The 27,294-nt window shown below is 40.6% G+C and overlaps 2 protein-coding genes across 4 annotated transcripts in view; both read right to left on the reverse strand.

The window, feature by feature from the left end:
* The window catches only part of RAB3B (RAB3B, member RAS oncogene family), a 50,171-nt gene extending 34,208 nt beyond the window's left edge, over positions 1–15,963 (reverse strand). The window contains exons 1-2 of one of the 3 annotated variants that reach the window (XM_081915531.1): positions 15,854–15,963; positions 5,304–5,531 (exon numbers count right to left, since the gene is read on the reverse strand). In XM_081915531.1, coding sequence (XP_081771657.1) covers positions 5,304–5,531 — 228 coding nt within the window. In that variant the 5' untranslated portion in view covers positions 15,854–15,963. Of the gene's footprint in view, positions 1–5,303; positions 5,532–13,515; positions 14,299–15,853 lie in introns of those variants that run through there. The other 2 variants (XM_081915529.1, XM_081915530.1) reach the window with 2 other exon arrangements.
* Positions 15,964–18,324: 2,361 nt separating this feature from the next.
* Positions 18,325–27,266, reverse strand: TXNDC12 (thioredoxin domain containing 12). The gene is made up of 7 exons (XM_081916521.1): positions 26,454–27,266; positions 25,924–25,984; positions 23,275–23,327; positions 21,603–21,676; positions 20,329–20,398; positions 20,151–20,234; positions 18,325–19,252 (listed from the first exon to the last, which is right to left on the reverse strand). Exons 1-7 carry the CDS (start codon positions 26,536–26,538, stop codon positions 19,173–19,175), a joined length of 507 nt encoding a protein of 168 aa, XP_081772647.1. The 5' UTR covers positions 26,539–27,266; the 3' UTR covers positions 18,325–19,172.
* Between the last annotated feature and the right edge of the window lie 28 nt (positions 27,267–27,294).

The following is a 27,294-nucleotide window of genomic DNA, read 5'->3' on the forward strand; positions in this document are numbered from 1 at the left end:
TTCATACATCCAGATTAGCAGCTGTGCGTCTCTTTTAGAGATGAATTGGTGCAAGCAGCAATGCTAGAGTAGTTCATGATGAATACTTCACAGCTGCAATAGAAATGGGAAACTCTCGAGTTTGAGAACAGATGATACATAATTATTTATTTTTGAATAAAATATACATATTTCTAACCTTGCAGTATAAAATTTGGCACACTTGATTACAGAATCACAGCTACAGAATTTCTGTTTCATTCAGACAAAAATAAATTTTCATCATTGCATCACTTTACGTGCTTCACATCAATTGTTGTACATGCATGGAAAAAAATTGTTAACATATTTTACATGTAGGCAGCTGCATCGAAATTGATTTTGGCAAAAGAAAGGAAAAAGAAACAGTCATCCAGCATAATTTGTGGTTGTCAAGTTTCAATTTGCTTTAATTATCTCTACAAAAATAAGATGATGTTAGATATTTCTGGTAGCAGCTGTGCATGATTGCTGTGGAACTGTATCACCCTACCATTCATGAAAATTATTAATATTGCCCATAAATCTAGTTAACTGAATCTTTTTAATGGATATGACACAAGGCAAATTTCGTTCCCTCAAATCTGGATATATACCATATTTTTCAGTGTATAAGACTAGGTTTTCCCCCTAAAAAATAATGTCAATAAATAGGGGGCATCTTATACACGGATACATCTCCCCTCCCCATTTTCTTAAATCTGAGTCCCCCAAAATAGGGGGCATCTTACACATGGGGGCATCTTATAGATGGAAAAATACTGTATTTTTCTTCCCTGAGCATAAAATTTGATGTTGAATTTACTGCTGATTTTAAAAAATCTCATGGAATGGCCTTTTTCACATGTAACACTAAACTATAGTTTACAAAACCATGGCTTAGTGCAATGTGTGAACCCAATCCAGCAGCTTATCTATGATTTATTACCTATGGTTAAAGATAGCTCATTAACCAGGGTTTGTAGTTGGCTTACAAACCATAGCTAACATTAACCATAGCTTAGCATTATGTGAGAACCCAACCTCTTCTTTAACTATAGCGAAGGAGCTGTCACCACCCAGAAGCTACAGAGGCATAAGCAAAGTGCTGCAAGTCATTCTGAAGGTCCTTTTTAGCTATTCTGGGACACAAAAAACCAAAGTCAAAGTGATTGTCTGCCAGACACCATATTTTACAGTTATGTGCAAACCAGGCTATTAAGAAATACAGCCCCAGGTCCAACTGAGGATGTGTTCAGCTTCCAGGGCAGGTAGAAAAGCAGTAACTTTCGGTATTAGTGGTTTGTTAGGGAAGTGGAGGAAACAAAATTCATCACAGCTCCCCTTCTCAAGCTTACATGCCAAGTTAAAATGGGCCTCATTCTGGTATGCTGAAAAAATATGTGTTTGTTTATAGCATTTATATGCCACTCAATAACCATGTTCTTTGAGCACCTTAAAAACAGAGAAAGCATCGAAATACCTATGTAATCATTAAGTATTACATCAACAAGAGCAAATTCCAGCATAAACACTCATTTATATTCCACCTTTCCTCTAAAAAAGTTGGGGTAATGTACATGGTGTCCCCCCCTCCCGATTTTATTCTCACAACATCCCTGTGAGGTTGGCAAGGCCAAGAGATGTGAGTTGGTAATAACTCTGAGATTATGAAAAGCTGAAGTTTTCATATGATCTACCCTTAGTTATTTAATAGCAGCATTCCTGTAACCAAATAAATATATAGGACCCAGTTTTGCTTTTCAGTGCAAAGTAAGCAACATTGTCCTTTTCTCACTTAAAGTCCATTTCTATTCATCCACTCTGGCTCCCTCCTGGTCTTTTCAATACACTTTTCTCTGGCTGCTAGGCAACCTAAGTGTACAGTAATGCTGTTGCCATCTGCTATGGACTGTGCTAACTTAACTCTTCGATTTGATTTTTTTTAAAAAAATAAAAAATGGGAAAACACTGCTATCCAAGCTTTCCTTTCTGATCAGTAATTAATATTCAGAACTGAATATCAGAAGGCTTTTAGCCAGGAGACAAAGGGAGATTATAATTTAGCTCTTAAACACATAAGGCTGCAATCCTAAACACATTTATCTGGGAGTAACCCCTAATGAATGCAGTGGAACCTGCTTCCAAGTACAGTGGTACCTCAGTTTTCAGACGTCTCTGTTGCCAAACGTTTTGGTTTTTGAATCCCGAAAACCCAGAAGTAATTGCTTCCGTTTTCCAACGTGCCTCGGAAGTTGAATGACTTCCGTTGTATTCTTCTCATTTTTTTCAATTAAAATTGCAGACTGCCCATTACGCCTTAGTTGTCAAGCGTTTCAGATGTCAAATGGTCTTCCAGAACGGATTACGTTTGACAACTGAGGTACCACTGTAAATATGCACAGAGTTGCTCAGCATGCCCAAGCCCATAGGACTGCTTAGGCCAGGAATAGGGAACTCGTGGTCCTACAGATGTTGCCACACTACACCTCCCATCATCCCTGACCATTGGCCAAGCTAGCTGGAGCTGATGGGAGCTGCATTCCAAAACACCTGGAGGGCAGCCAGTTCCTCATCCCTGACTTGGGCTCATGCAAAAGGGCTCGTTTCATCTTTGTACAGCTAGCCCCCATATCAAAACACAGATTAATTCTTAAAATCGACCTAGTATGTTGTTTGAATTTTTTTTACATCGAAGCACACCAAAGGCATGGGTCACAAGAAAACAACTGCAGATAATAAGATATAGAATATAGGACAACAACAAAACTTCAAAACCCTCTCCATTTCAAGGTTTTCCATGTGTTGCGGGGGTCCTGCTGTTTGAGGGGGGTGCCTAACAGTGTTCTACTTAGGTTCAGTGGGGCTTGCTCTTAGTTAAGAGCTTGCAATCTTATATACTAGGGATGCGGAACCTGTGGCCCTCCAGAGGTTGCTGGACTACAGCTCCCATCATCCCTGACCCCTGGTCATGCTGGCTGGGGCTGGTGGGAGGTGGAGTCCAGCAATATCTGAAGGGACACAGGTTCCCTGTCCCTGCTAAAGCACACTTATTTAGGATTAAGGTCCCATTTATTTCTGACTACACAGTACAAAAGATTGTGCTGTGTAGTCTCTTGGGTTCATCAAACTAGTTTCACAGTTCTTTGGATCTTAGCTATTGTTGCGAAGCTTTATTATTCACACATTTAAAAATGCAAGTGTCACAAACAATTATACTGCACAAAAGAACTTGCAAGAACCATGTGTTTAAAAAAAAACCCCACTAACACAAGGAAATAATAATATCACCCAGATAAAAAGACTAAACTATTCCAATTTCGGAAATGTTTATTCAGTTCCTTGAACCAAATCACCTTCACAAATCAAAATACCTTAAGAGTACTAAATGTAAAAATACATTCTTTATTATATATCTTGTTTATGCCTTTGAGGTGGAACAGGCTATTTTTACACAGCACAACCACAATAGCTTTCAACAAAAGTGAGACTTTCAAAGCGGCGCCATTAATCTTTTTCTTTCCTTTTGTAATTCCTCCCTCATCCACAGCCTAAGAGGAAAAGTCACACTTATATACAAAACCCAGATCTTTTAACCAAGTAGAACAATGAGGGGGATAAGAAACAAAACAAAAGCATGAGGACTGCATGCTCTTTTAACTACCTTAGAAAAACACACAAAAAACTCCATCACAAATAGATTCTAAATATTCAGATTATCAAAGGTTTGGGTGGGAGGAATGAAATGATGCGTCCATTGGGATTACATGCTGCAGTCTGGTAATCAAGAGATTCAGTTACAGATGTCAAAATGATTAGGATTCCACAGCACATACTTCATGTACCATCAGGTGTGAACATCTTTGTTTAGGGTAAAGACATCTTCCTGCACAGCTTCGCATTAATGCCCCCTGACGTGTCCAGAATCAGAAAAACATCAGACACCAATAAGGTTATGCTGTTGTGAACAGCTTGCAGGGGGGAGCTGTGAAAGGGGGGATAGTTTCACTGTACTTAAAGACAGTAATGTGAACACAGCCCAAAGTTTGGTTGAGTCAATGATAGTACAGGGAGTATGGACAAAGGGAGAAGTATAGCCTGTCAAGGAGGTTGCTGTGTGTAACTCTGAGGTGAAGATTTGCTTGGTGATAAGTGATGGTACAAGGAAAAAAATAGGTATGATTCCACCATTCTGCCCCCACCAGTTACCATGAATGTTGCTCAGAGAGAAAGAGAGAGAGATAATGCAGGAAGATATGGGCTGCCATTTTATTAAATACAATACACAAAAAACAGAGGAAAGTGATTTCTATAGACTCTCCCTCCTCCCCACTGTGGGAACAGAAACTGATATGGAATAGTTCATGTAAGTGATTTAAGGAGCAGTTGAGAGGCTCTTCTGCCAACCAGGACCAACAAGAAATAATAAAATGGAAGTAATTAGAGTAACTAAATTTGCAAATAATAAGTGTTTAAAGCAGGAATGGCTAACTTGTGGCTCTCCAGATCTTGCTGGCCTACAATTCCCATCATCCACCAATAGTCAAGCTGGCTGGTGCTAAGGGTCCAACAACATGTGGAGGCCCATAGGTTAGCTAACCCTAGTTGAAAGGAACAGGAACCCTACAAGCCTCTTCACACTAGACAGGCTAATGTTGCAGCTTCATTTGATTGCAAGAAAACAGTCTCAAGCTCAAGCCAGAAAACACAGGAGAACAACACATCATCTAAATGAGCAAAGCATGGCAGTTCCAGAGAAAAAAGTGTGAAGGCATCCTGAAAGAAGGATCACTTGAATCTGATTTCATACACAAGAAGACACACTGTAACAGCTGTCCCAAATGATCTCAGTAACCCATAAAGAGCAATGATAATAATTTGAGATCCAGTTTCTGGGTTGGATCCAGCCTACTTTACTCATGGGTTGCTTCCACTAGGGGTAGGCAAGGAGATGATTTTTATTCCTCCTTGTGCCCCCTAAAAGCTGTTTCAGAGGGTTGGAAAACTTTACAGAATAGTATGTCAGGTGTTATTGGGTGAGGGAACTTCAGAGGAAAGGGGAATCAGCAAAAATCATCCTCATCCCTCCAGCAGAAGGCTTCCCCTGGATCTCAGTTCCTACCACAAATGGAAGCCCTTCCATTAGAAGAAGGGACAGAAGGTAAACAAATAATTAATACATCTGCTGCTTAAATAAAATGCAAGCAAAAGGCCTGTGTAGTACAAATATGCCATAACCACAATTTGATCCACTTTCCATGACATTTGTGCATAAGGTTAATGATTCCAGAATAAATGATACTCACCCAAATCTGCAGTTTTACCCTCTTGTCATTCCTGTAAACAGTCTTCACTTTGAAGTCGATCCCCACAGTACTGACAAAGGCTGGTGTGAAAGTGTCATCAGCATATCTAAAGAGGAAGGAAGTCTTGCCCACGCTGCTGTTGCCAATGATCAGGAGTTTGAACATATAATCAAAGTTCTGGTCGGAAGCATCCTTGTGTCCATATCTAGCATCTGTTACGGAAGCCATCTAAGGAAATAAGAGTAGCACATTTGTCTCTGTGATTTAATTTATTCAGGAACAGAATATGCACTTTGCAATCCCCTCTCACGTGCCCTCATCTCCAGGTGACCAAGAGTATCAAAGCTGATAGCAGTGATTGTATAATGTGGAACTCATGGCTCCATTCCAGGAGCAATACATACACGGATCTATCAAGAGTAAGCAATTGCTTTTTCATACTTGCAGGACCTGATTCAGAAGTGGATCTGCACATAACACCTGCTTCCATAATCATAACATAGTGAGGGATGCATGTGGTTTTATTTCTGTTTAGATTTATAAAGAAAATACATGTGTGGATAATTCTATAGACTACTCAATGAGTACTGTATTTGATAACAGGTGTTGACAGTGCCCTGATCAAGATAAACTGAGAATAGCTTAGAAACACAGCTTATGAATAACTCTGCCATATTCACCCTATCCCTAGGACTGATTATGAACAGATAGCACATTTTAAAGATGATTAATCCTGCGTACATTAGGTGCTGATATGAACTGAACAGACCAAGTTTCATTATTAGAATTCAGTGTCGTTGGCTAACATTTCGCAATGAAGAAGGAAAAAACATCCTACTTTGTGCCAAGGCTAAATGGAGCCACCTGGCTCCCAGATTGTATTAATTATTGCATTGTTTACTGAACAGCAGCTAAAGTGATAGATTCCCGCTCCCATGTTAATCCGAGTGCATCAAAATGTCACAGGTGACACTCTTATAAGAAGAGGTATTCTGCCATTTTCTCATTCAGGTACCACATGGATATTATATTTTGAAATTTCCCCAGGATGATAAGCTAATTCTTCTCACTAATAAAAAGGATTCCAAATAAGATAGTCATTGTGGAGATACGATGAACAATAAAACTGACTTATAGAAGACTATTAGGAGAAAACTTAAGTGTGACCGATGAAAACCTTTCTCATTAAAAGTGTTAATGCCAGTTACCTAGTCAGTTTGATTCTGGCACTTATTCTTTTCTTGCTCCTTGCAAATTTCCCCACTGGGAAATTCATTACTTCTTATCAATATAGTGGAGTCCAATTTGCCATGTCAATTTCATTGTAACTGGGCACTGCAAAGCTTATTGCTTGTACATTTCTCCCTTAGGAAAAAGCACTGGGCTTCTTAGCAATGAAAGCAGAAATGCATGAACATGGTGAGGAACAGCTTATTAATATACCCACCTAGAAGTTGGTGCGGAAAGAAAAAGAGGGAATAGATAGTTTAAATTAATAAATGTAAATGTAAACTAATAAAAGGGTTAAGCAGTAAAGGAATAATATTCCCCTCCCATCTTTTGCACCAGTACTGTACACACTAAAAATGCATGAATATGAACGCACAAAATGTTTACACGCATTGTTAAGCAGACTATAACTGAGACATCTGCTCCCTATGGTCTTCACCTCTTTTCATCTGGCAACAGTTCCTGGCTTGAAACAATGGCTTCAAATGGCAACTATTCAAATAGTCAGGCCTGTATATAGTTCGGAATCTATATGCAATGGTCAGCCTGGAATTCAGAATATGGAATAGTTGTTGTTGTTTTAATCACAGTTGCAGAGGAAAGTCTGAAAAGAGGGTTGTCAAAAAACAACAACCCAGGTTGGTAAGATTTCTGTCTTTTCCATTCCCTAATCCCAGAGCTTGCCTGAATATATGTGGAGTTTCTATGTACAATACTAGGTGCTTGCTTCTGTTATTATTACTTGCACGTCTCTGAATACTTATGGTACTTACTTATTAGATTTATATAACCTTCCTCCTTTATTTAGGGCAGAGGTGGGAACTTGCAGTCCTCCTAATGTTGTTGGATTATAACTCCCTGATTCCTGACTAGCCTCCAGAACCAATATGTGAACTAAAACACAGCTATCCTTAAAAATTCACACGTTTCGGAATTTTGAGATGCAGTTCTCCAGCCAAATAATACAAACAATAATGCGTGTATTAGGAGGAAATGTACATTAGTGAAAATAGCATACAAATATGCATTGTATTAAGTTGTTGAGCTTTAGTTTTTGAGCTATTTTTTATTAAATTCACAAAAATCTACACTGCCAACATGGGCTGCTATATATACAGATTTTCCCAGACATTCCAGCAATTTCTGCCCGGACACTGTTTACAAGGGCTGAATACTGGCTATGTCTGGGAAATTTCAGACATATGACAACCCTATATAAAGGAAAATTGGTTGGAAACGTGTCTATTGGTCAAAGGTGCATACAAAAATGTGTTTATCGAGAGAAATTCACACTAAAATGCTTAAAGATTTTCATGAGGATTTAAAAAAAAAAGTAATACAGAGATTGCTATGGAAATGTGGAGAACCTAATTTAAAATGAGAAATTTTGAAAAGCGAAAATAACTGATTTGCCCATCCCTCATCCCTGACCATTGGCCAGGCTGGCCAGGGCTGATGGGAGTGGGAGTCCAACAACATTTGAAAGGCCACAAATTCCCCATTCCAGATTTAGGGAGATCCCAGTGTAGGGATGATTCTATGCAAGTCAGACAATACTAATTGTTTACTGACTACTCAGACACAGAATGTTCACCTGCCAGCATCCATATGAATTCTACTCATCAACAGTACATCCATGCTGCATTCAGTGACTGATGCTACTCTAGGGAACTTCTGCATGCGAAGCTTGTGCTTGAGCCCTGAGCTATGGTCCATTGGGAATATGTGGCTGGGGTGAGCAGCAACGAGTGCTGCAACAGTCCTTTATATAATGATCAGGATCAACTATTAAGAATTCAACCAACAATCTGACCCCTACCCCCCAATTACAGGCTAGTGGGTCTGTCTAATATGAAACACATATCCTAGCTATATATAAAAATAAAAATAGAAACTGATCAGAGAAATAAAATCACTGCCCAGCCTGTTTTGTGGTACAACTGTGAGTCATAAGATGCATTATGCATTTGACATTCTGTATTTCTGTACAAGAGGGCAGCTGATATAAAAAAATTATACCAAGGGTGCAGTCTCTGGCGTATCAACACGTTTTCTCTTGCAGCAAACAAATAATGTGCTGTTGTGCTCACTATCAGCCTAATCACACAGACGGAAGAAGAGCAGCAGAGAGGTCAGGTCCAAAGCAGAGCTGAGAATACATAACATAGATACATATATAACTTAATTTGCATGCCGCTTTTCCACAATTCAAACCATGCTCAAGGCAGCTTACAACATAAAAAATATGTAAGTACAACATAACAAAAGTAAAAAGGTAAAGGGACACCTGACCAGTAGGTCCAGTAATGGCCGACTCTGGGGTTGCAGCGCTCATCTCGCTTTATTGGCCGAGGGAGCCGGGGTACAGCTTCCGGGTCATGTGGCCAGCATGACTAAGCCGCTTCTGGCGAACCAGAGCAGCGCAAGGAAACACTGTTTACCTTCCCGCCAGAGCAGTACCTACTTGCACAGTGACATGCTTTCGAACTGCTAAGTTGGCAGGAGCAGGGACCGAGCAAGGGGAGCTCACCCTGTCGCGGGGATTCGAACCACCGACCTTCTGATCGGCAAGTCCTAGGCTAGGTGGTTTAACCCACAGTGCCACCAGCGTTCCAATAAATAAAACATTTTTAAAAACCACAACCAAACTGAACAATTTTCACATAAATCACAAGAACTAAAATAATAATACAATAAAGCAGCAATAACAACTGCAAGTATGACACCCCGCAACAAAAAACCCTAAACAGTATGTCTTTGCATTCCAGGATGAAAGAAGCTCATAAATCTCATTTTGGCTTTGGTTACATTTACTTATTGAGGCAGTGCTCGCTAGTTCAAAGGGGATGATTAAGACAGCGACTTCAAATGTCTATGTTGCCACAAGCACAAATCACTGGTCTATGTGTGTGATCAGTGGTGCAGATTTTTTCACACAGCTCCCAACTGGACTGCCACTTCTGCATTTCACCTACAGAGAAAAATAGTTGACATGAACTAAGGAGGATGACCTCGAAATGGACATACGAATTTGCTGTTTACAGGTGTCAGCGCAAAATTCCTGAGGCTGACTGTTTCCCATCTTTTGACTATGATTCTGCTATATGATCTTAGGAGTCTGAACTTTTGGAATGTGTTGGAAGAAGGCAGTTGTTAAGAATTCTGCAATAAATATTAGCACCCAGCATGCCCTTTCACAAGGAAAAAGTATATGGCTGCTCTTCCCCAGATTGTGATCTCGATGTGTACCCCACATAGTTTTCTTCTATAGCTGAGTAAGGATGGGGAGCTTGTGGCTTTCCAGATGTTCCTGGACTCCAGCTCCCATGACCGCGATGACTGGGGTGGATGGGAGTTGGAAGTGTGGTATAGCAGCTAAGGGGGTTGGAGTAAGACCTAGAAGACCAGGGTTCAAATTCCCACTCAGCCATGAAGCTCACTGGGTGACTTTGGGCCAGTCACTCACTCTCAGCATTTCTACCTATGTTGTAAGGATAATGTAGAGAGACAGAGAACTATGTACACCAACTTTTGCTTCTTGGAGGAAAGGTGTGATATAAATGTAAAAATAAATAAAATCTGAAGAGCCACAGGTTTTGTACTCCTGGTTTAGAGGCAACTAATAATCAATAAAAGGATTTGTCAATAACAAATTCTTGATATATATCATTTTGGAGGGTAATGTATAACAGATCCAAAAGTATTTTAAAGCAGAGAGCTTCCAGCTTTGTTACAACCACCAGACAGAGTTGATTATAAAATTGGATTACCTGCCATTTACAGTAATCTAGTTTAAATCCTTATTATAAATCTCTCTCATCCAACAGCTTTTGGAGAGACTAGTGATTGCACCAAGGTCAATCTAGAAGCACAAGTACTTTCCAGTCTAGCAAAAGGAGATTCTTTCTATCTGCCTGGTTTTTCTAAACAAAGATTCTGAAGTATAATTTTCCTGACCTATGGACATTTGTGGTGGGGGGAAATTAGAAATCTCCACAGTCTTTTGAGTTTATTGCCCCTGCCTAGGGACCACTGGAACTGACAGAGCACATTCTGACCATAAGCAGCTTTAAATGTGCAGAAATAGCACTTGTGTAGAATGAACCCTTCCTGGTGTGTACTGATTCAAACTGCAATACTGTAGAGGGTTTCATATCTGAGAGTTCCTCCTCTAAAGAAGAAGAGATTTATGTCTCTGAATACAAGTTGCTGGGGAACATGACTGGGAAAATGCTGTTGTGCTCATGTCCTGTCTGTGGGTTTTGACCACTGTGAGAAATGGATGTTGGACTAGGTGAGCCTTTGGTCTGATCTAGCAGCGCTCTCATGATCATCATTTAAAAGACTTCTATTCCTCTTGCTAGGACAATCAATACACAAAGCAGTGTATAATCCATAAATTCATCAAAACAGTTAAAACAACAACAAAACAAAAAGTCATTACATTTAAACAATAAAATCAATTAGGGACAATAGCCTCTACTTTCCAGCTTCCCTATATAAAAACCAAATGCAGACATGTCTTCAATATGCCTGCCTAACTTTTCATTGGTTGACTGAATGCCATAGGTCATGGGCCAACACAGAAAAGGCCCTGTATCTTGTACCCACCAGCCTAAAGGAATTTACTAAACAAGATCTCCAACACAGATTGTAGCTTCTTTTCTTATGCTCCTATCATGTGGTTTGGTGTCTTTCTCGTGTGTAAGATGAGACAGATCTTTAAATCCTCCTCTCCACACACACCCCATATTATAATACAAAGTATTTCAAGTTTCAATATTGGTTTAATATGGTTTAATAATTTTAGAGGTAGATACCTGCACATTGATCATTTTTAATATTGAGACATTGCAGCTAGTGTGATAGTGACATGTTGGGTTGCATAGAAATCATTGGTATAGAACAGCATTAGTTAAAACAAACTTAGCATATAGAAGGCCTGATAACAAATATAAATACAATATAATTTCACTATTACTTATAATTTTGCCTTTTTACTATGAGAAAATTAATACAAAACTAGGCGGGGGGTGTGTGTAAGAGAAGCAACAGCAAAAATCCTCCCTGCAGATCATCCTTCAACTCAAGGAGCATTTCACTAACGTTCCTCCATTTTTCCTATGTTGGCACCATATCACCATCTTTGCCTTTGCAATTCAGTTAACTATTTTACAAAATTTATGGCAGAATTCCTACTGGGGACTTTTTGTCCACAAATACTATCCCTGGGTGACCAAGCTTCTCTGGCTCCCAGTTGCCACATACCAGCTGAGATCAATGCCCACTCCCTTCAAGCTTATTTCCTCATTCCACATTGCTCTATTCCCTGGTTCCATAGTCGGGTGCTTGCCTCCCTTCCAATTAACATCCGAAACCTTCCCCAGAAATTCTACCAAAGTTACAGACACATAGATAGGCTATTCTTCAGCATAATCTATTTGAAACTCTCGTTTGTGTAATGTCATGATGACCACAATATATTCTTAACACATTCTCTGAATTTTCTAGCTACAGGTTTTGTTTCTGTGTTTTGCAAAGCCTGGATGTTTTGGTGTAATATTAACAGATTCCCGCACACGAACCTCCATTATTTTATTGATTTAACTTCACAGCCCTGGTAACTTTAACGTAATATATATCCATACACACACATGCACACACACTCAAATGGAATATATTTTCAAATACATTCACTAGATTTTGATCACTCACCCTCCTCTACTCAGCTTAGTTCAAACTGTAAAGCTATGCCCTTTATCAGAACACAAGCTCCACAAAAATCTTCCCAGCTCTAAGCTGTAGCTGTCCACTGTTTTTTTAAATTTAATGTGGCAATCCTACTATCCTGGAAAGATAGCTCACATTTTACTCCTGAGATTAGTTTTGCATCAATATTGCTCACATACTCTCAATATTTCATGCTGTTTGCATTCATACACTGCTAACAGCATACATGCATTAGGCAAGACCCATAGTATTTTTCTATTACAGTATAAATGAAGTTAAAGTCTGAACTGCAGTCAAATACACCATGAATAATCTGTAAGAAGAGATTCTGAAAAACAAGCAAGGCCCCAAACAATTAGAAGAATATAATTTAATGCAAAACTCTGGGATTTCAAATAATTTAGTGTGAGTGTGTGTGTTAATGAAGCCAGGTATAGCAATTCACTTATTAATTCTGATAAACCAAGAAATGGGAAAAATGCATTGGCTATATTTGAAGCATAACCTATTACACTCGACTATTTTTCTAGAAAACTGTTACACATTTCCAGTGAATGAGATGATGCAAAAGGTAAGGAAGCATACTACAAGTGGCTGCCAACCATCACTCAGCTGCTAAGGGCTTAGCACCATCCTTGACAAAGAAACTGTGTGTGTTTCTGTGCACACACATATACACAATTGTTGACAGGGCTATTTTAAAATTTGCTCCATTTTATCCAAAACAAAGAAAAACGATGCAGAAAGAAATCAAACCTAGACTGATTCTGTAAAAAATCATTTCCTGATTGGTCTCCTCCAATAGGTTTTATACTGTGCTGGGCTACTAAGGCAAGGAGAAAGACTGAGGAGCCCTCTCCACTTCTCCCTGTTTGTTTGTTTGTTATTAATTAAATTAATAAGATACGCTTAATAAGCCCGGGAGACAGGTCTGTCTGGAAATCAAACATTAGACGTTGCAGTAAAAGCCCTCTGCATATACTCAGAGGCACGCCGTCCAATTTCCAGAGTTGAGCCTTAGCACTAAAAAGGCTAATCTGAGGCTCTAATGTCGTCCCTCCGTTCCCACGCGCGCTAGGAGATTTGCGCGCACATAAACCCTGGTTGCGCCTTGCAATGAGGATCCCGGGGCTTCCGAGGCTCGCTCTTTGCGGCGGGGAAGGGGAGATGCGAAGCAGGCGGCTGCCGGGCGACGGGGGAAAGTTGCGCGGGGGACCGGTGGGTCCCGTCTTCTCCTCCGCGCTCTTCTTACCTGGGGCGCGGCGCAGGGAAGGGAGCCGCTCGGCGCGCAAAGCGAGGGAGGCTGGAGCCAAGAGCAGCGGCGAGCAGGAGGCGCTTGGTGGGAGATTCAGCCGAGCCCGAGCTGCGTGCGCTCCCGGACCTCTGGGCGGAGAAGAGCGTGCGTGTGTCCGGCTTAGCGACACATCCCGCGGATCCTCTCACCCGGCGCAGCAGAAGACAACCCTCGGGGCGGAGCTCCTGCCACAGGCCTCCCGCCTTCTTCCCCACGCGGGGCGGAATAAGTGGAAACCGGCGGACGCGGCGGGTTTCTCAGCCGCTGCCCGGGTTGCCCCTCTCTGCTACAGAGCCGCATCCATCCCAACCCCTCCTGTCATCTCAACCTGCCCGTCTAATTTCCATACCATCGTATCCTCCTTTCTTATTGATTCACTTAGATTTAGTCTTACATTTCTCGCTTTGTCTCCGTAGAGCTCCATACACGCCTCTCGCGCTCTCCCCCTCGGAGGGAGGATAAGAGGGGCAGCAGGTCAAATAGGTTGGGGACTTCGAGGGCTTGTCAGGAGGCCCCACTAAAGCAGCTGAGGGTCGTGGGTTGTCCAACTGGGGTTTCCAAGTTGACCCCACAACCAATCATTCCTTGTTTTTTGGTGTGTTTTTTAAAGGCCTTTGAAGGGAATGAAGTAATATTCTACAAGGATGCGAGGAGTAAATAACATTATTAATCTGGATTTGGCTCCATTCGTCTTGGTTTGCTGGGTCAACCTGGTTTGAATTAGCTATACAGTAGTTAGCAGGCTGAAAATGATTTCAGGGTTGGCTAGTTTAGCACACATATAGCGTGCAGCTACAACCCGCAAGTGGGTACCTCCACCTGGTGGTGAACGAGGAGTATTTTAAAATGACAAATTTTAAAACTTTCTTTACTTTATGCAGGGAAAGACGTTTTTAAGGCAATAGTTTTTCACAAGCGAAATAATCTGGAATAGGGCTACCCTTGAGGTGGGTCCTAAGGCTGCAACTGGTGCCTTGCTTGCGAGATTTGCATGGGGGCCAATCTGCAATCCTGCCAAGTTCAAGGTGTTGGTAATAGCAGATACAGCTCTCTATACAGCTCGGGACCAAGTTACTTGAGAGACTATCTTGTTACAGTATTTACTTTCTTACCTACTTATATCTCACTTTCCCCCCTGACGGGACTCAAGGCATCTTACAGCTAAAAACAAGAACTGCTAACAACATTTTAAAAAACATTGAAATACAATTAAACATTGGCGGAATTAAAACTATAGAGATATATAAAATCTGCTTTAAACATACCAGTAATTACAATAAAAACAGTAGAGCACCAGCCCTTTAATTAAAAGCAGTCAATTCCCAAAAGCCCGTATAAAGTCTTCACCTGCCGGCAGAAGGACAGCAAGGAACTTCTCTGGGGTGGGAGTTCCAAAGTCTGGGAGCAGCCACCAAGAAGGCTCTCTTCTGCCTTACATACCCAGTAGGAAAATAATTGTGGTCTGCGGAAGAGGTCCTCCTGCAAGCTCCAAAGATATCAGAAGCCTATTCTACAGTAACTCAGCAGGGCTTTCAGTGTGACGGCCTCCGTTCTGTGGGAAAACATTCCTATCCAGAGGTGACATGCGCCAACTATCCACACATTCTGGAAGCAAGTGGAAACATTTTTTGTTCTGATGGGCTTTTCCAGCTGCATGAATGGGTCTCTGCCATGGGTGTCTATTTCATATTGTCTTAACAAAAAAATTCCTTCCAGTAGCACCATAAAGACCAACTAAGTTAGTTCTTGGTATGAGCTTTCGTATGCATGCACACTTCTTCAGATACACTGTATCTTGGTCTTTAAGGTGCTACTGGAAGGAATTTTTTTGTTTTGACTATGGCAGACCAACACGGCTACCTATCTCATATTGTCTTGTTTTTGAATATATCATTTTGGTTTTTCAGTTTTCTGCTTTTTTATTGTGCATCACTTTGAGATACTTCACAGAATCATAGAGTTGGAAGGGATCATGAGAGTCATCTAGTCTAGTGTTTCCCAACCCCCCATAAGTAAAAATCAGTAAAAATCAACACAAATCTGAGGTTCTGGTGCAAAAAGATCTCCCCCCCCCCCAAAATCCTGGCTACACCTATGGCTAGGTGCTGGGGTGGATTTCACCCCGCACCTTGCAAACCTGGGCCGATACTGCCTACTGGCCCTGCACCCCTCAGCAACATCCGAAGGCTCAGACCTTGCAGAGTCAGGCGCAGGCTGCCACCGAGCCCAGCACTGGCGGCAGCCACATGCAGCTCCAGCTCACCCAGCCCTACCCATTGCCACCACTCCCCCTGACCTGGGAGTTCTGGATTGCGGGCTCTTCTGATCAAAACAGGATCTCCCTCTTCCTCCAGAAACAAATCAGGACTGCTCCAAGAAAACACATGCAGCAAAAAGGAGCACTAGGCCCTGGTGGGGAGCGCTTGTGATTGGCCAGCCAATCAGGATTTTTTTTTTTTAAAAAAAGAATGTTTTCCTTCACTTCTCACTTCCCTTTGTTGCCCTCTAGCCTTGTGCTGCAGCCCCCCATTTATGTGATGTTCACCAATATCTCATTTGGAATATCCGGGGGGGGGTGGTGGTTAGGAAACACTGACCTAGTCCAACCCCCTACAATGCAGGAATATTTTGCCCAATATGGGGCTTTAACCCACATCCCAGAGATTCTCTACCAATCTGAGTTCTTGTATAGAATTGATAAATTAATAAGAATGATGATGATGTTGGTGGAAATAAATACATATTAAGATTGTCTCCTCTTGCCTGATTCTTTACAAGGTATTTTTTCCCTTCCAGAATGGAAATTAACCCATTTGATTACAACACTCATTTCTGAAATAAATCCATGCACATAAGCCAAAAGATAGAGCCAGACGACAGTAATTAAGCACTTGGCAGCAAGTGCAGAAATTGGCCAAATTCATATGCTTAGATTACTGTAGTGCTCTTTTCATAGGTCTGCCTTTGACAACAGTCCAGAAACTTGGACTGGTGCAAACTAAAACACTAGAATTCATGTGAAAGGCAGGGCTTTAGGCAATTTTCAGTTGTGTTACTCGTCTTATGTCTGGAAGTGCTGACACTAACCTTTAAAACATTGACTGGTTTGTAATCAGATGATCTAAAGAACCCTTTCTATCTGTATGGATTTTTCTTTGCAACCCTATTCACACTCACCACTAAGGTCAGTCTAGCAGACTGGCGGTACAAACCTCTGGAATTTAATTTCCCAATAACTCTGCTTGGCCTTTCTTGTGTCGTTAAGTAGACGACCCTAAAGACTTATTCACATCATCAAAATTTGCACTTATTTTTAATTGACCTGTATATGATTTTGTATATAGCTATTTTTATCATATCAATTGTTTCAAGCTTAATTGCAAGCTAACTAGTGCAAGCTTTCCCTAAAAGTCAGAACCAGAATGTATGAAATAACTAACCGTGGCTTATTGTACATACTGAAACCAGCAGTCACTACAATCCCAGGTTCTGTTCATAGAAACAGCTACCACATTACTGCATTGGGTGAAGCTCATATGAATATACCACTTCTGTACATCATAATTACTCTGGTTCCCATGATGGCTGTAGCATTTTTCCCAGTTATTGATATGACTGGACAACTAAGACAGGCGCCTACAGAGAATTTACACAGAACTTCTGTTTTACAGAAATGGTGAGCCCAAACAAAGTATCAGGGCTATGATCTTCTGTGGATTGAGCAAATAAAAATGGTACGTAAACACACCATTAAATTTATTTGATAAATGCATGGTATTAATTATTAAGAGTGAATCTAATAGTGCCTTCTTGAGAAAGTCATGCCACCTTTGGCCAAAGTATCAGCTAATTTCCAGATGTAGAGAACAGTCCACTAAACTAAGGTAGAAGAGTTTTTAAAGCAATAAAATAAAATTATATATTGTATTAAATTATTGAAAAATTTAATGTGTATAAAGGCAACTCTTCATTTAAAAAAACCGTTTTTATGGATATAGTACATATAAAGTAGTATCTGACCACAGCAGCTTGAATCTGCTAAAAACATACTATTTATGCCAGAAAGGTCTTTACATTTACGCACTGAAGGTTTTCTTGGTGTTTTTTTTAAAAACTTTTATAGCTCCTCATTCAACATTCAGCAAGAAAGGCAATAGAAATCAGTTACCTATAATAAGCTATGATTTTACTGGAATGTTGTTGTTACGCTATTTTATTACTGTAAACCACTTGGAGATTTTTTTTGTCTTGAAATGAAATGTATTGCACACCATTTCATAATTACATCAAGGAAAGCATGCCAATAAGTTCACTATAGCTTGCTAACATAGGTTTTCCCCTTGTGTGCAGTAAGTTGGTAGCTCTTACTAAAAACTTTTTACACAATTGTTACAAAGCTTGCAATACTAGCCCCATTTACCTGGAAGAAAGTCCCACTGAATTCAGTAGGGCTTACAACAGAGTATACATATTTAGGATTGTGCTGTCACTGGAAGATGTGAGCACTATTACTGTAGAAATTTTAAAAGTAATTTTATTTTCATAATAACAGGCAAATTTGTTAGACCCATTCTCATTTAACTTTGCTGAATTAAATGCTTAGAAAATAGTGTTAGGTACAGAACTACTGAATGTAATGGGATTTTTAAAAACTACAGATGTCTATGCATGAAAACATGTAGGAAAAAGAATGAAACATTCAACAGTAACTTCACAAATTCAACATTATGCCTTTAGCCCCTCATAGAAGTTACTGTTATCTCAAAATGAAATGAAAAATAAAAATCCATTTTATTGGTTACCCAGATACAAAAATACAGTACAATATGATGAAGCAAGGCATCCACCGAGAACATTCAGCAAGTTAAGAGATTTTCACACCAAATACTTCATTACATTTTCTCCTCTATTCACAAAAGAATTAAAAGACAAATGCACAAATGGGAAAGCTATGTTTCTGTCTAAATGTAACCAAAGGAGCAGCAGGCAATTCTGTAAGGAAAATAAAAAACAATTTTGTACTTCCAATGTTCTTCATGCTGCTCCTTGGGCAGGCAGGAAAATAACTCTACTTGGTGTAGTGTTCATGACAGAATTATTAGTTTGGTACAGTGGGCTTGGTAAAAGTTCATACTGAACAATAAAAGCAAGATTGTTGTAATCCTAAACATTAATATCTAGAAGTTCCTACTGAAATAAGCAAGACTAAGCCTGTTTATGATAAAAGGAATAGATGATTCTATTAAGACCAATGTCCTCATCACAAACCAGATACCAGCCTTCACCTCATAGAGAATAAGCAATTTAGAGTTAGGCCTTAAACTCCACTGAAACTGTGGTTTATAATATGCTCAAGGTTGAAACATTCATTCATCAGTAAGTATTTTAGCTTTATTTATCCTATAAACAGGCATTTCAATGTAAACAAGAGAGGACAGAGTTATTTATTTTGATTTCACTGTCTGAAAAATTAGATAGTATTTGATCGAACAAGTTATCAGTAGGAAAAAGATCGTATCAGTGCATCTACAATTCCTCATTGGGGAAAAAGGAGGGGGGAAAGAGTCATATATCATTTTAGATTCTGAATTTATATAAAACGGATCCCCAGTGTATTATAATTCATCTCCAAGATGTTTCTTCCTGAAAGCATCGCCTGCCAGCTTCTCTTGGGCTTCCTTCATGCCTTGGATGACTGCAATATTAAACATAAAAGATGCTTAGAAATTCAATACAGTTTGCATTTAAAACTTGCCTAATTCACATTTTCTGAGACAATATGCAAACCAAAACACAGCCAACCTTCACATTTATTTTGAATTTTGCAGTGCAGTTCTCTAGCCAAGTAATATGTACAAAAAATACTGTATATACTAGTGTAAAGTGTACATAAAAATGCATATATTGGTGAAAACAGCCTATAAGATTATAACATTTTGCTGTGCAAAAAGGTGTATATCATTTATGCCAATGAATCTTCATGAGTATTTAAAAAAATAATAATAATCACAAATTGCTGTGGAAATTTGGAGAACGGGAGAGATGAAAACAAGAAACTGAGGGTGGAATTCAACATTGCACTATGATGAACATCCCATCTGTCTAAGCATTGCTCTCTCCTCCCACAGTCTGCTGCTCTGAGGGCTCTCCTCACTGCACCCCAGCCAATTTTGGGGGGCACAGGGGAAGGAGAGAGGAAAGCCTTGTGGAAGCAGAATAACAGGGCTTGTCAGATGAACCCTGACCTACGAGAAAGCAAAATAGACACATCCCCCCATTTCTAGAAATGCCTCCCATTTCTTAAGCTCAATTATTCCATTATCCCCCTAACAGAAGATGTGAAAAAGAACAAGTCTGTCAAATGTCCTCTCTTTGGCCAATACTCTGATGTAACTTAAGAGTCTGACAGAATCCTAAACGTGTATGCTTAAACTTACACCATTTACACGCAATGGTAATCGGCTATAATTCAATATAGTTCTGAACTGTAAATTAATCAGGACACCTGTAGTGAAATACAAGTTGTCAGAGAGCTGCCAGGGCTACTATAGCCATCTGAGATAAAGCCCAATTTGAACTTAATTCACATGTACCTTGTTCAGCATTGGTATAAAAGTACTTGTAGCTGGGGTTTCCTCTCTCATTTATGATCTCTGGGTGGATGTTTCCGCTGGGATCTACAAAAAACAGAGAGAACAAATGAAAACATCCATGTGATGACAACAGCAATGCAGTTCTCCAAGAGGGATAAGAAGCTGCCTCATGCCTCACCCATGAAAATGATTCTGGGAATGTAACCACCATCAGGACTAAAAGCTTCATCTTTGGGTTCCTCTTCATCCTGAAAGTTAAAAAGATAAAGTAAAGGAACATTAGGACTATTTCCACAGAAATCTATCCTTATTGTTTCTATACGTATAACCAAAGGGAAGATCCACAGCTCTGTGGAAGTGCAACTGCCTTGGATGCAAAGTTTCTCAAGCTCAACCTTTGACATTTCGAGATCCATTCTGCAAGATGGACCCCACAGCAGGATATCACCCCTCGAAAGAAGGGCAAGTCACTGCAATTGTTCATCAGTAATATTTCTTTGTGAAAACAGCAATTACTTTGACAATAATAGTTTGTTCATTCATTCAACATCACAGTGGTACCTTGCTTTTAGAACAGCTTAGTTTATGAACAACTTGGAAATAGAACGCTGCAAATCTGGAAGTAGGTGTTCTGGTTTGTGAACTTTGCCTTGGAAGCTGAACATGTTCCACTTTCTGTTGAGTGTGTTCTGTTTGTAAATTGAGTCCCCCACTGCTAATCAGAGGCTTCCTGTTGAGTGTGTCGGCTGTTCAGTCCCGAGCACCCACGCAAAACAGAAGTGATATTTAGAACTTTTGTTTTTGCTATTTTTTTTGCGTTTTTGTTTGTGTGGCTTTTTCATTGTTTTGACTGTGACTTGTTCTTCATTTTATGGCACTGACTTGTGACTTGTTTTTGTGACTGTGTGGAACCCAGTTCAGCTACTGATTGATTGTGTGTCTGCAGAAATGGATAAAAGCCCCCCCATCCAAACAATGACTATCATCAGTGCACGTAGGAATATTTTTTTTTAATTTTTATCTACAATACTGTCTCATTTATTTTATAGTACAGTACATTGATTATTGCTTTCATTTTATGGATCAATGGTCTTGTTAGATAGTAAAATTCACGTTAAATTGTTGTTTTAGGGGTTGTTCTTAAAAGTCTGGAATGGATTAATCCATTTTGCATTACTTTCTATGGGAAAGCACGCCTTAGTTTTGGAATGGTTTGGTTTTGGAACAGACTTCCAGAACGGATTAAGTTTGGGAACCAAGGTACCACAGTATTAAGGATGTGCAATGTAAAATAAGGGATAAATCAATGGAAGTGTTGTGCCCCCCCCGAAATACAGAGAATGTTTTATGTTTGCTTTCTGTATCTTCATAAATTGTCTCAGAAAGTTCCAAGGAAGAATATGGGGAAATGCTTCATTTCAGCATCTTAGCAACTATCCAACTGAAACTTACCTCAAGGTTGACCATCACGAAATTATGGGCAAGCTCTGAGATTTCCTTAGATTCCGAAAACTTTGGTTTTAAAGCTAAGAAAAGCATAGAAAGGAAAAATTAATCAGGAAAGAGAACAAGTGTCATAATTCTTACACACATGCTTCTAATCACAAGGGGCCCTAACCGAGCTAAATCAGTCTCATGGGAACAATTGTCTCATACCTAACTTGCACTCTAGATTTCAGTAGGACTTAAGCATAACTAACTTTAGTTAGATCACAGCCAAAATCAGTCATCAAAATCCTCGCATATAAATAAAAAGAAACAGAAACAGCCCTTGCTACTTTTGTTAATATACCTAATACAAAGAAAAAGTGATACAAAACAGTTGTATACAAGTACAGTGGTGCCTCACAAGACGAAATTAATTCGTTGTGCAAGTTTTTTCTTCTTGCGAGTTTTTCGTCTTGCAAAGCACGGTTTCCCATAGGAATGCATTGAAAATCAATTAATGCGTTCCTATGGAGACCGCTTGCCAGGTTGGAGGTGCGGAGAAGGGCTTTTCTCCCCACCGCAAGCCTTCAGGACAGGTACGGGAACAGAGAGGAAGGCAGGGGAAGGCGCGCAGCGCTTCTCCTCTGTTCCTGGGGCTTGCGGTGGGAGGAGGGTTTTTCCTCCCCACCGCCAACATTCAGAACAGCATTCTGAATGTTGGCGGTGGGAAGGAAAGCCCTCCTCCCACCGCAAGTCTTCAGGACAGCCATCCGAAGGCTAGCGCGGGGAGAAGGTCTCTCCGCCCCACCGCCAGCCTTCGGAGCAGCCATCCGAAGGCTGGCGCGGAGAGAAGGTCTCTCCGCCCCACCGCCAGCCTTCGGAACAGCCATCCGAAGGCTAGCGCAGGGAGAAGGTCTCTCCGCCCCACCGCCAGCCTTCGGAACAGCCATCCGAAGGCTAGCGCGGGGAGAAGGTCTCTCCGCCCCACCGCCAGCCTTCAGAGCAGCCTTCCGAAGGCTGGCGCGGGGAGAAGGTCTCTCCGCCCCACCGCCAGCCTTCGGAGCAGCCATCCAAAGGCTGGCGCAGGGAGAAGGTCTCTCCGCCCCACCGCCAGCCTTCGGAGAAGGTCCGAGGACAGTGGGTAAGACGCGCTGCGCTTCCCCGCTGTCCCGGAGATTTCCCTATGGGCTTTTGTCTTGCGAAGGAAGCCCATAGGGAAATTCGTTTTATGAAACGCCTCCAAAACGGAAAACCCTTTCGTCTAGCCTGTTTTCCGTCTTGCGAGGCGTTCGTCTTGCGGGGCACCACTGTATAAAAAGCCCAAGAAACATGAGCAATGCTCTGTTTTTTCAACAAAAAACACAAAATAAATGGTCACTCTTGAACTAAAAGTATTTTTACATTTTCAATGGTGTTTGAAGTAAGTTTGTTCATCAGTGTAGTACATGTCTAGTCTTTACTCTCTGAACTTTGGCTCACAGAATCCAAATAGTAAAAGCTTGGGCAGCTTTTCAACTAGCATTTAGCCACAGCTATATCTAGAAAAAAAAACCTACCTTATAAGTATAGTTTTATTTATGAAGAAAATACATACATGCTATGCTCTCTGTAAAATTATACTTTCTCCTACAAATGTTGTGTATCTATCCAATTAGAAGATTCTGGAGTGCTCTCAGGGAATGTTAATTTATCTTACCTTTGCAAGCACCACACCAGGATTTGTGAATGATTATCATGAGAGGCAACCCACTAAAAAAAAAAGACATTGAAATGCACCATTAATGTACTCCAGTACTCTTAAGTCTTACTTCTGAGTAAACATGCACAATATTGTTCTATAAGGTGCAACTGCAGAATGAAATTTATAAAAGGAAGGGGGTTCCACTGTAGCTTCATTAAGATTAAATATTTATTAAGAACAAGGTTAATATGTCCTACTCTTTTATACCTAATAAAAGATTAGCCAACTGTCCACCTTACAGGAAAAGGAGATGTAGTTTACTCAAGTGATTTCACCTTCAGATATGCAAATGATTTATAGGATTAAACCTGGAATTCACAATGTGAAAAGCTTTCTTAGGCACTACTATGTTTGTCAGAGGTGCGGTAAAAAAAAAATATCTAAGCAAACCTAAAAGGGAGATCACGAATAATATTTGTAGGTCTAAGAGCTGCACACTAAACTCTATGGACAATGACCAAGAAGTGCAAGTCTTTCATGTGTTGCCTTAATTGCCCAGCCATCTTCTATCCAGCCCTCACTCATATTGCCCATTTATCTAATGTTACATTTTTGAACATCACCTGCTTTGCCCACAACCCACATATGCTTGCTATTATTATTTTGTTGTGCCTTATGGGAGGACTGGGGAACCTGTAGTCCTCAATACATTGTTGGACTCCAACTCCCATCATCCCTGACTATTAGCCATGGTGGCCGGGGCTGATGGGAGTTGGGGTTCATCAACATCTGCCTTATGAAGATCACTGTACTCAGCTGGGAAAGAATCCCTTTTTATATATTACCTTATTAAAACACTAGAAGAAAACATTTATGCCTTACTCCCAAGTAAGTGTGCAGAGGATTATAGCTCTAGCGTAGGGGTGGCTAACCTCTGGCTTGTGGGCCAAATTTGCCCCACCATTCCTCCCCATTTGACCCATGAGACTGCTTCCCCCCAAACCACGTCCAGCTGCCCCACACTTGACATCCCATGTCCTGGATGGATCCTGCATCAACTGCTTACACAGCTGATCCCTGCAGAAAGCAAGACTGAGCATCAGCTGATGTGCAAGGAGTTCAGTGTTGTAATAAAGAAGCCAATTTTCTAAAGGTCTCTACATCTGTGAGCTAGTTGGGTTTTTCATTATCCAAAGTTCTTGTCCACAGCACAACTGTAACGGAAGAATGTCAGCTCCTGTTAATGGTGCAATAAGATAGGTCATAGCTGGATCCCTCTCCAAAGCATGCCAGAGCTCTGGCAGAGGTCACCTTGACAGTTGGCCAAGGAAAGTGTCATTAGTCCCAGAGCCTTTGAAGTTGAAGGCTTCTAACTCCTCACTGGAAGATGCAAGCTAGGTATAGTAGCTGCCCACAGTAGCAGCCTGTGTGCAGTGGTGGAGCCATCATCCCAACATTAGTGCTACTGAAGCTGGGGGCTGTACAGATGCGCTGGCAGGAGGACAAGATTGACTCCACTGGTGCATCCACCCCAATCTTGCTACCACCTCAACCCAGCCCTGTCCAGGTAAGCTACAGTGACACCAGTGTAAGGAGGGCGGCTCCACACAACCACACAGGTCGCAACTGGCTACTCAACTGGGGCAGTTTCTTTTCCCAAATGCACCATGGCATAGCTGAGAAACCGCTGTGGAAGCTGCTATTAGTTCCAAGCACAAAATAAGCATACTCTCCCCTGAATCTCACACTCCTGACATTCACCTGTGAAAATCTATCCTCAAAATATGTCACACTAAAAGCTGGAAACAACAGAAGTCGAAAGGCGCCATGTAGCATTCACAATGTGCCACCCAAGTGTTGTAAATATGACTACAGCCCTAATCTCTATTTCGTTTCAAACAAAACCTGTACTCAGGTATACAAGTGATCATCACTAAAACATTTTCATATCAAAGCACAGATTGTTCCTTTAAAGCATGTTATTTCCATGTGCTAACTTAAAAAACAATTAAATAAAAGTATCAAATTAATTGCAGCAGCAGCATGAAATCCCAGCTGTATGGCTGAACTCAAGGTGATCAGTTTGTCAGTCTCTGAATAATTTCACGTCTTCTTGTGTAAGGCTGGAAATCAAGTTCTTACAAAAGGCTAATACTGGTACTAATCTGCACCTTCAGGTTTTTAGGTTGTGACTGCAATTCTTTTGCTTAAGTAATCCAGTTCCAAACACGTTTAGACAGGCCTAATTCTGCATGGGAGTCAACTGAGAGTTTTCCAGAATATTTTTTCCCTGTTGGTTTTAATTTTATTAGAATTTTTTGAACAATACTAACAGAGAGGGAAAAGTTCAATTGAATTTCCTAGGACTTAGTCCAAACCTAAACCAAGTGTGTTTTGTAGTATCTCTTTCATCAGAAGGGGAAAAGCAGCATATGCAGCTCACAACCTAAAGCAAACTCACTTTGGTATGGCAGAGGTGGTTTTTATGTATAAACTCTGCATCTTTGAGTGTAGCGATAAGCCAGGACGTTGTTTAATAGTAAAGCTAACCTTATGAAATTTACACCTCAGTTCACTTATTTGGAAGCAATTATTATGGATAACAGGAAAATTAACTTCCAAATAAGCCAATTTTAAGGTTGTAGATCCGTTTGCACAAGATACCTGGCTGCTGCTTCCTTTTTCCCATCTTCCAGTGTCCTCCAGTGAATATGATCTCCAAAACCTTGAAAGAAAAGGGGGAATATATGTTGCATAATTTAAAGCATCAGTTACAGAAGATAAAAACAATTTTCTATATATCACCACATACAAAGAAATAAATGCTTTTAGAATGGCAATCTAAGATACCATTCCTAGGAACATCATTGAAGTTTGAAGTTATTCCAAAGCAAGCAATTCTCTTTCCTAAAGGATTTATACATATCTTTTTATTTGAACTGAACTCTGAAAACAAAAAGGGCCCTGGAAACTGCCACACTGAGCAACTCATGGCCTAGACTAGAGAAACTACAGTACTCTCTTGAAATCAACTATTTTCCCAATAGTAGATGCAAACTATAAGAATCGTATTTGTTATCACAGATAGCTTAGGGATGATCACACCCTAAACCTTTCTGCTTATTTTTTTGCAAAGCACAGGCATTTGAAAACATCAGTAAAAACAAAAGAGGAAATAAGAATTGGTATCTAACCTTTTCCTAATGCTTCCCCAGCAGAAACTGCGACAAGTAATTGGCAAAGTAGGAAAGTCGACAGCGCTGCTAACTGAACCTTCATGCTGTCTGCCAAGATCTTCACCAGGACAATTACTCCAGCTCCGCACAGCGATCCACTTAAGCAATAGTATCTGATTAACCCAAGTCAGCTTCTTTGTTTAAGAGGAAGTGATGTTATCGGAAGGATATAGGAGGCGCTTCAGAGATTTGGGTCCGGGGTATTATTATATACGCACATGTATAGTTCTCACGCTGTGCAGAAGAGTATCTTTCTTTCTCCGCTCGGAATCTACGTAGGAATTTCTAAGTGTCTACAGAGTTGTTCGTTTCTCGTGTATTTCTAAAAGGCGAACTATCCTAACTCTGGTCCGACGGTTCATGAAAGGCAAATGTAACATCAGTTCCCCAGTTCGAAGCACAGTCCTGCAGCAGGCTTGCTCTGATGCAAGTCCCTCTGCGTTCAGCGAAGCCTGTTCCCCAGGAAGAGCCCACGTAGGATTGGGGCCGTAGGCAAACTCAGTGGCACTTGGAAGGGGAAAGTCAGAAGCGGTGGGGAACTGATTCTTGAAAGGCCGGTTAAGTCAATTTTCAGCTTCATTCTGATCAACGAAAGGAGGAGGTTGCCGGGGGGGGGGTAGTAATCCCAAAACGCAAACAATCTCTTTCCTATCATGCGCTACTAAAACATTAATATTCTTCCACCCCAAGCTAAAGAACAGCTTGTGCGCATTGCAAAAAAGCACCACTCCATTCCTGCTAGCTGCTCCTAAGGATGTATGCTCCCAGCATACATTGCTTCAGAGGCATTTTTCTCTAT

The sequence above is a fragment of the Podarcis melisellensis genome, assembly GCF_964234715.1.
Source record: "Podarcis melisellensis genome assembly, chromosome: 6".
Lineage (NCBI taxonomy): Eukaryota > Metazoa > Chordata > Lepidosauria > Squamata > Lacertidae > Podarcis > Podarcis melisellensis.

Excerpts from the sequence above, each read along its gene's own strand:
- TXNDC12 (XM_081916521.1), bottom strand. The coding sequence starts at position 26,538 with ATGAAGGTTCAGTTAGCAGCGCTGTCGACTTTCCTACTTTGCCAATTA. Across the intron at positions 25,985-26,453 it reads TGGGGAAGCATTAGGAAAAG|GTTTTGGAGATCATATTCAC; the intron begins GTTAGATACCAA and ends TTTTCTTTCAAG. Across the intron at positions 21,677-23,274 it reads CTGGTGTGGTGCTTGCAAAG|CTTTAAAACCAAAGTTTTCG; the intron begins GTAAGATAAATT and ends TGCTTTTCTTAG.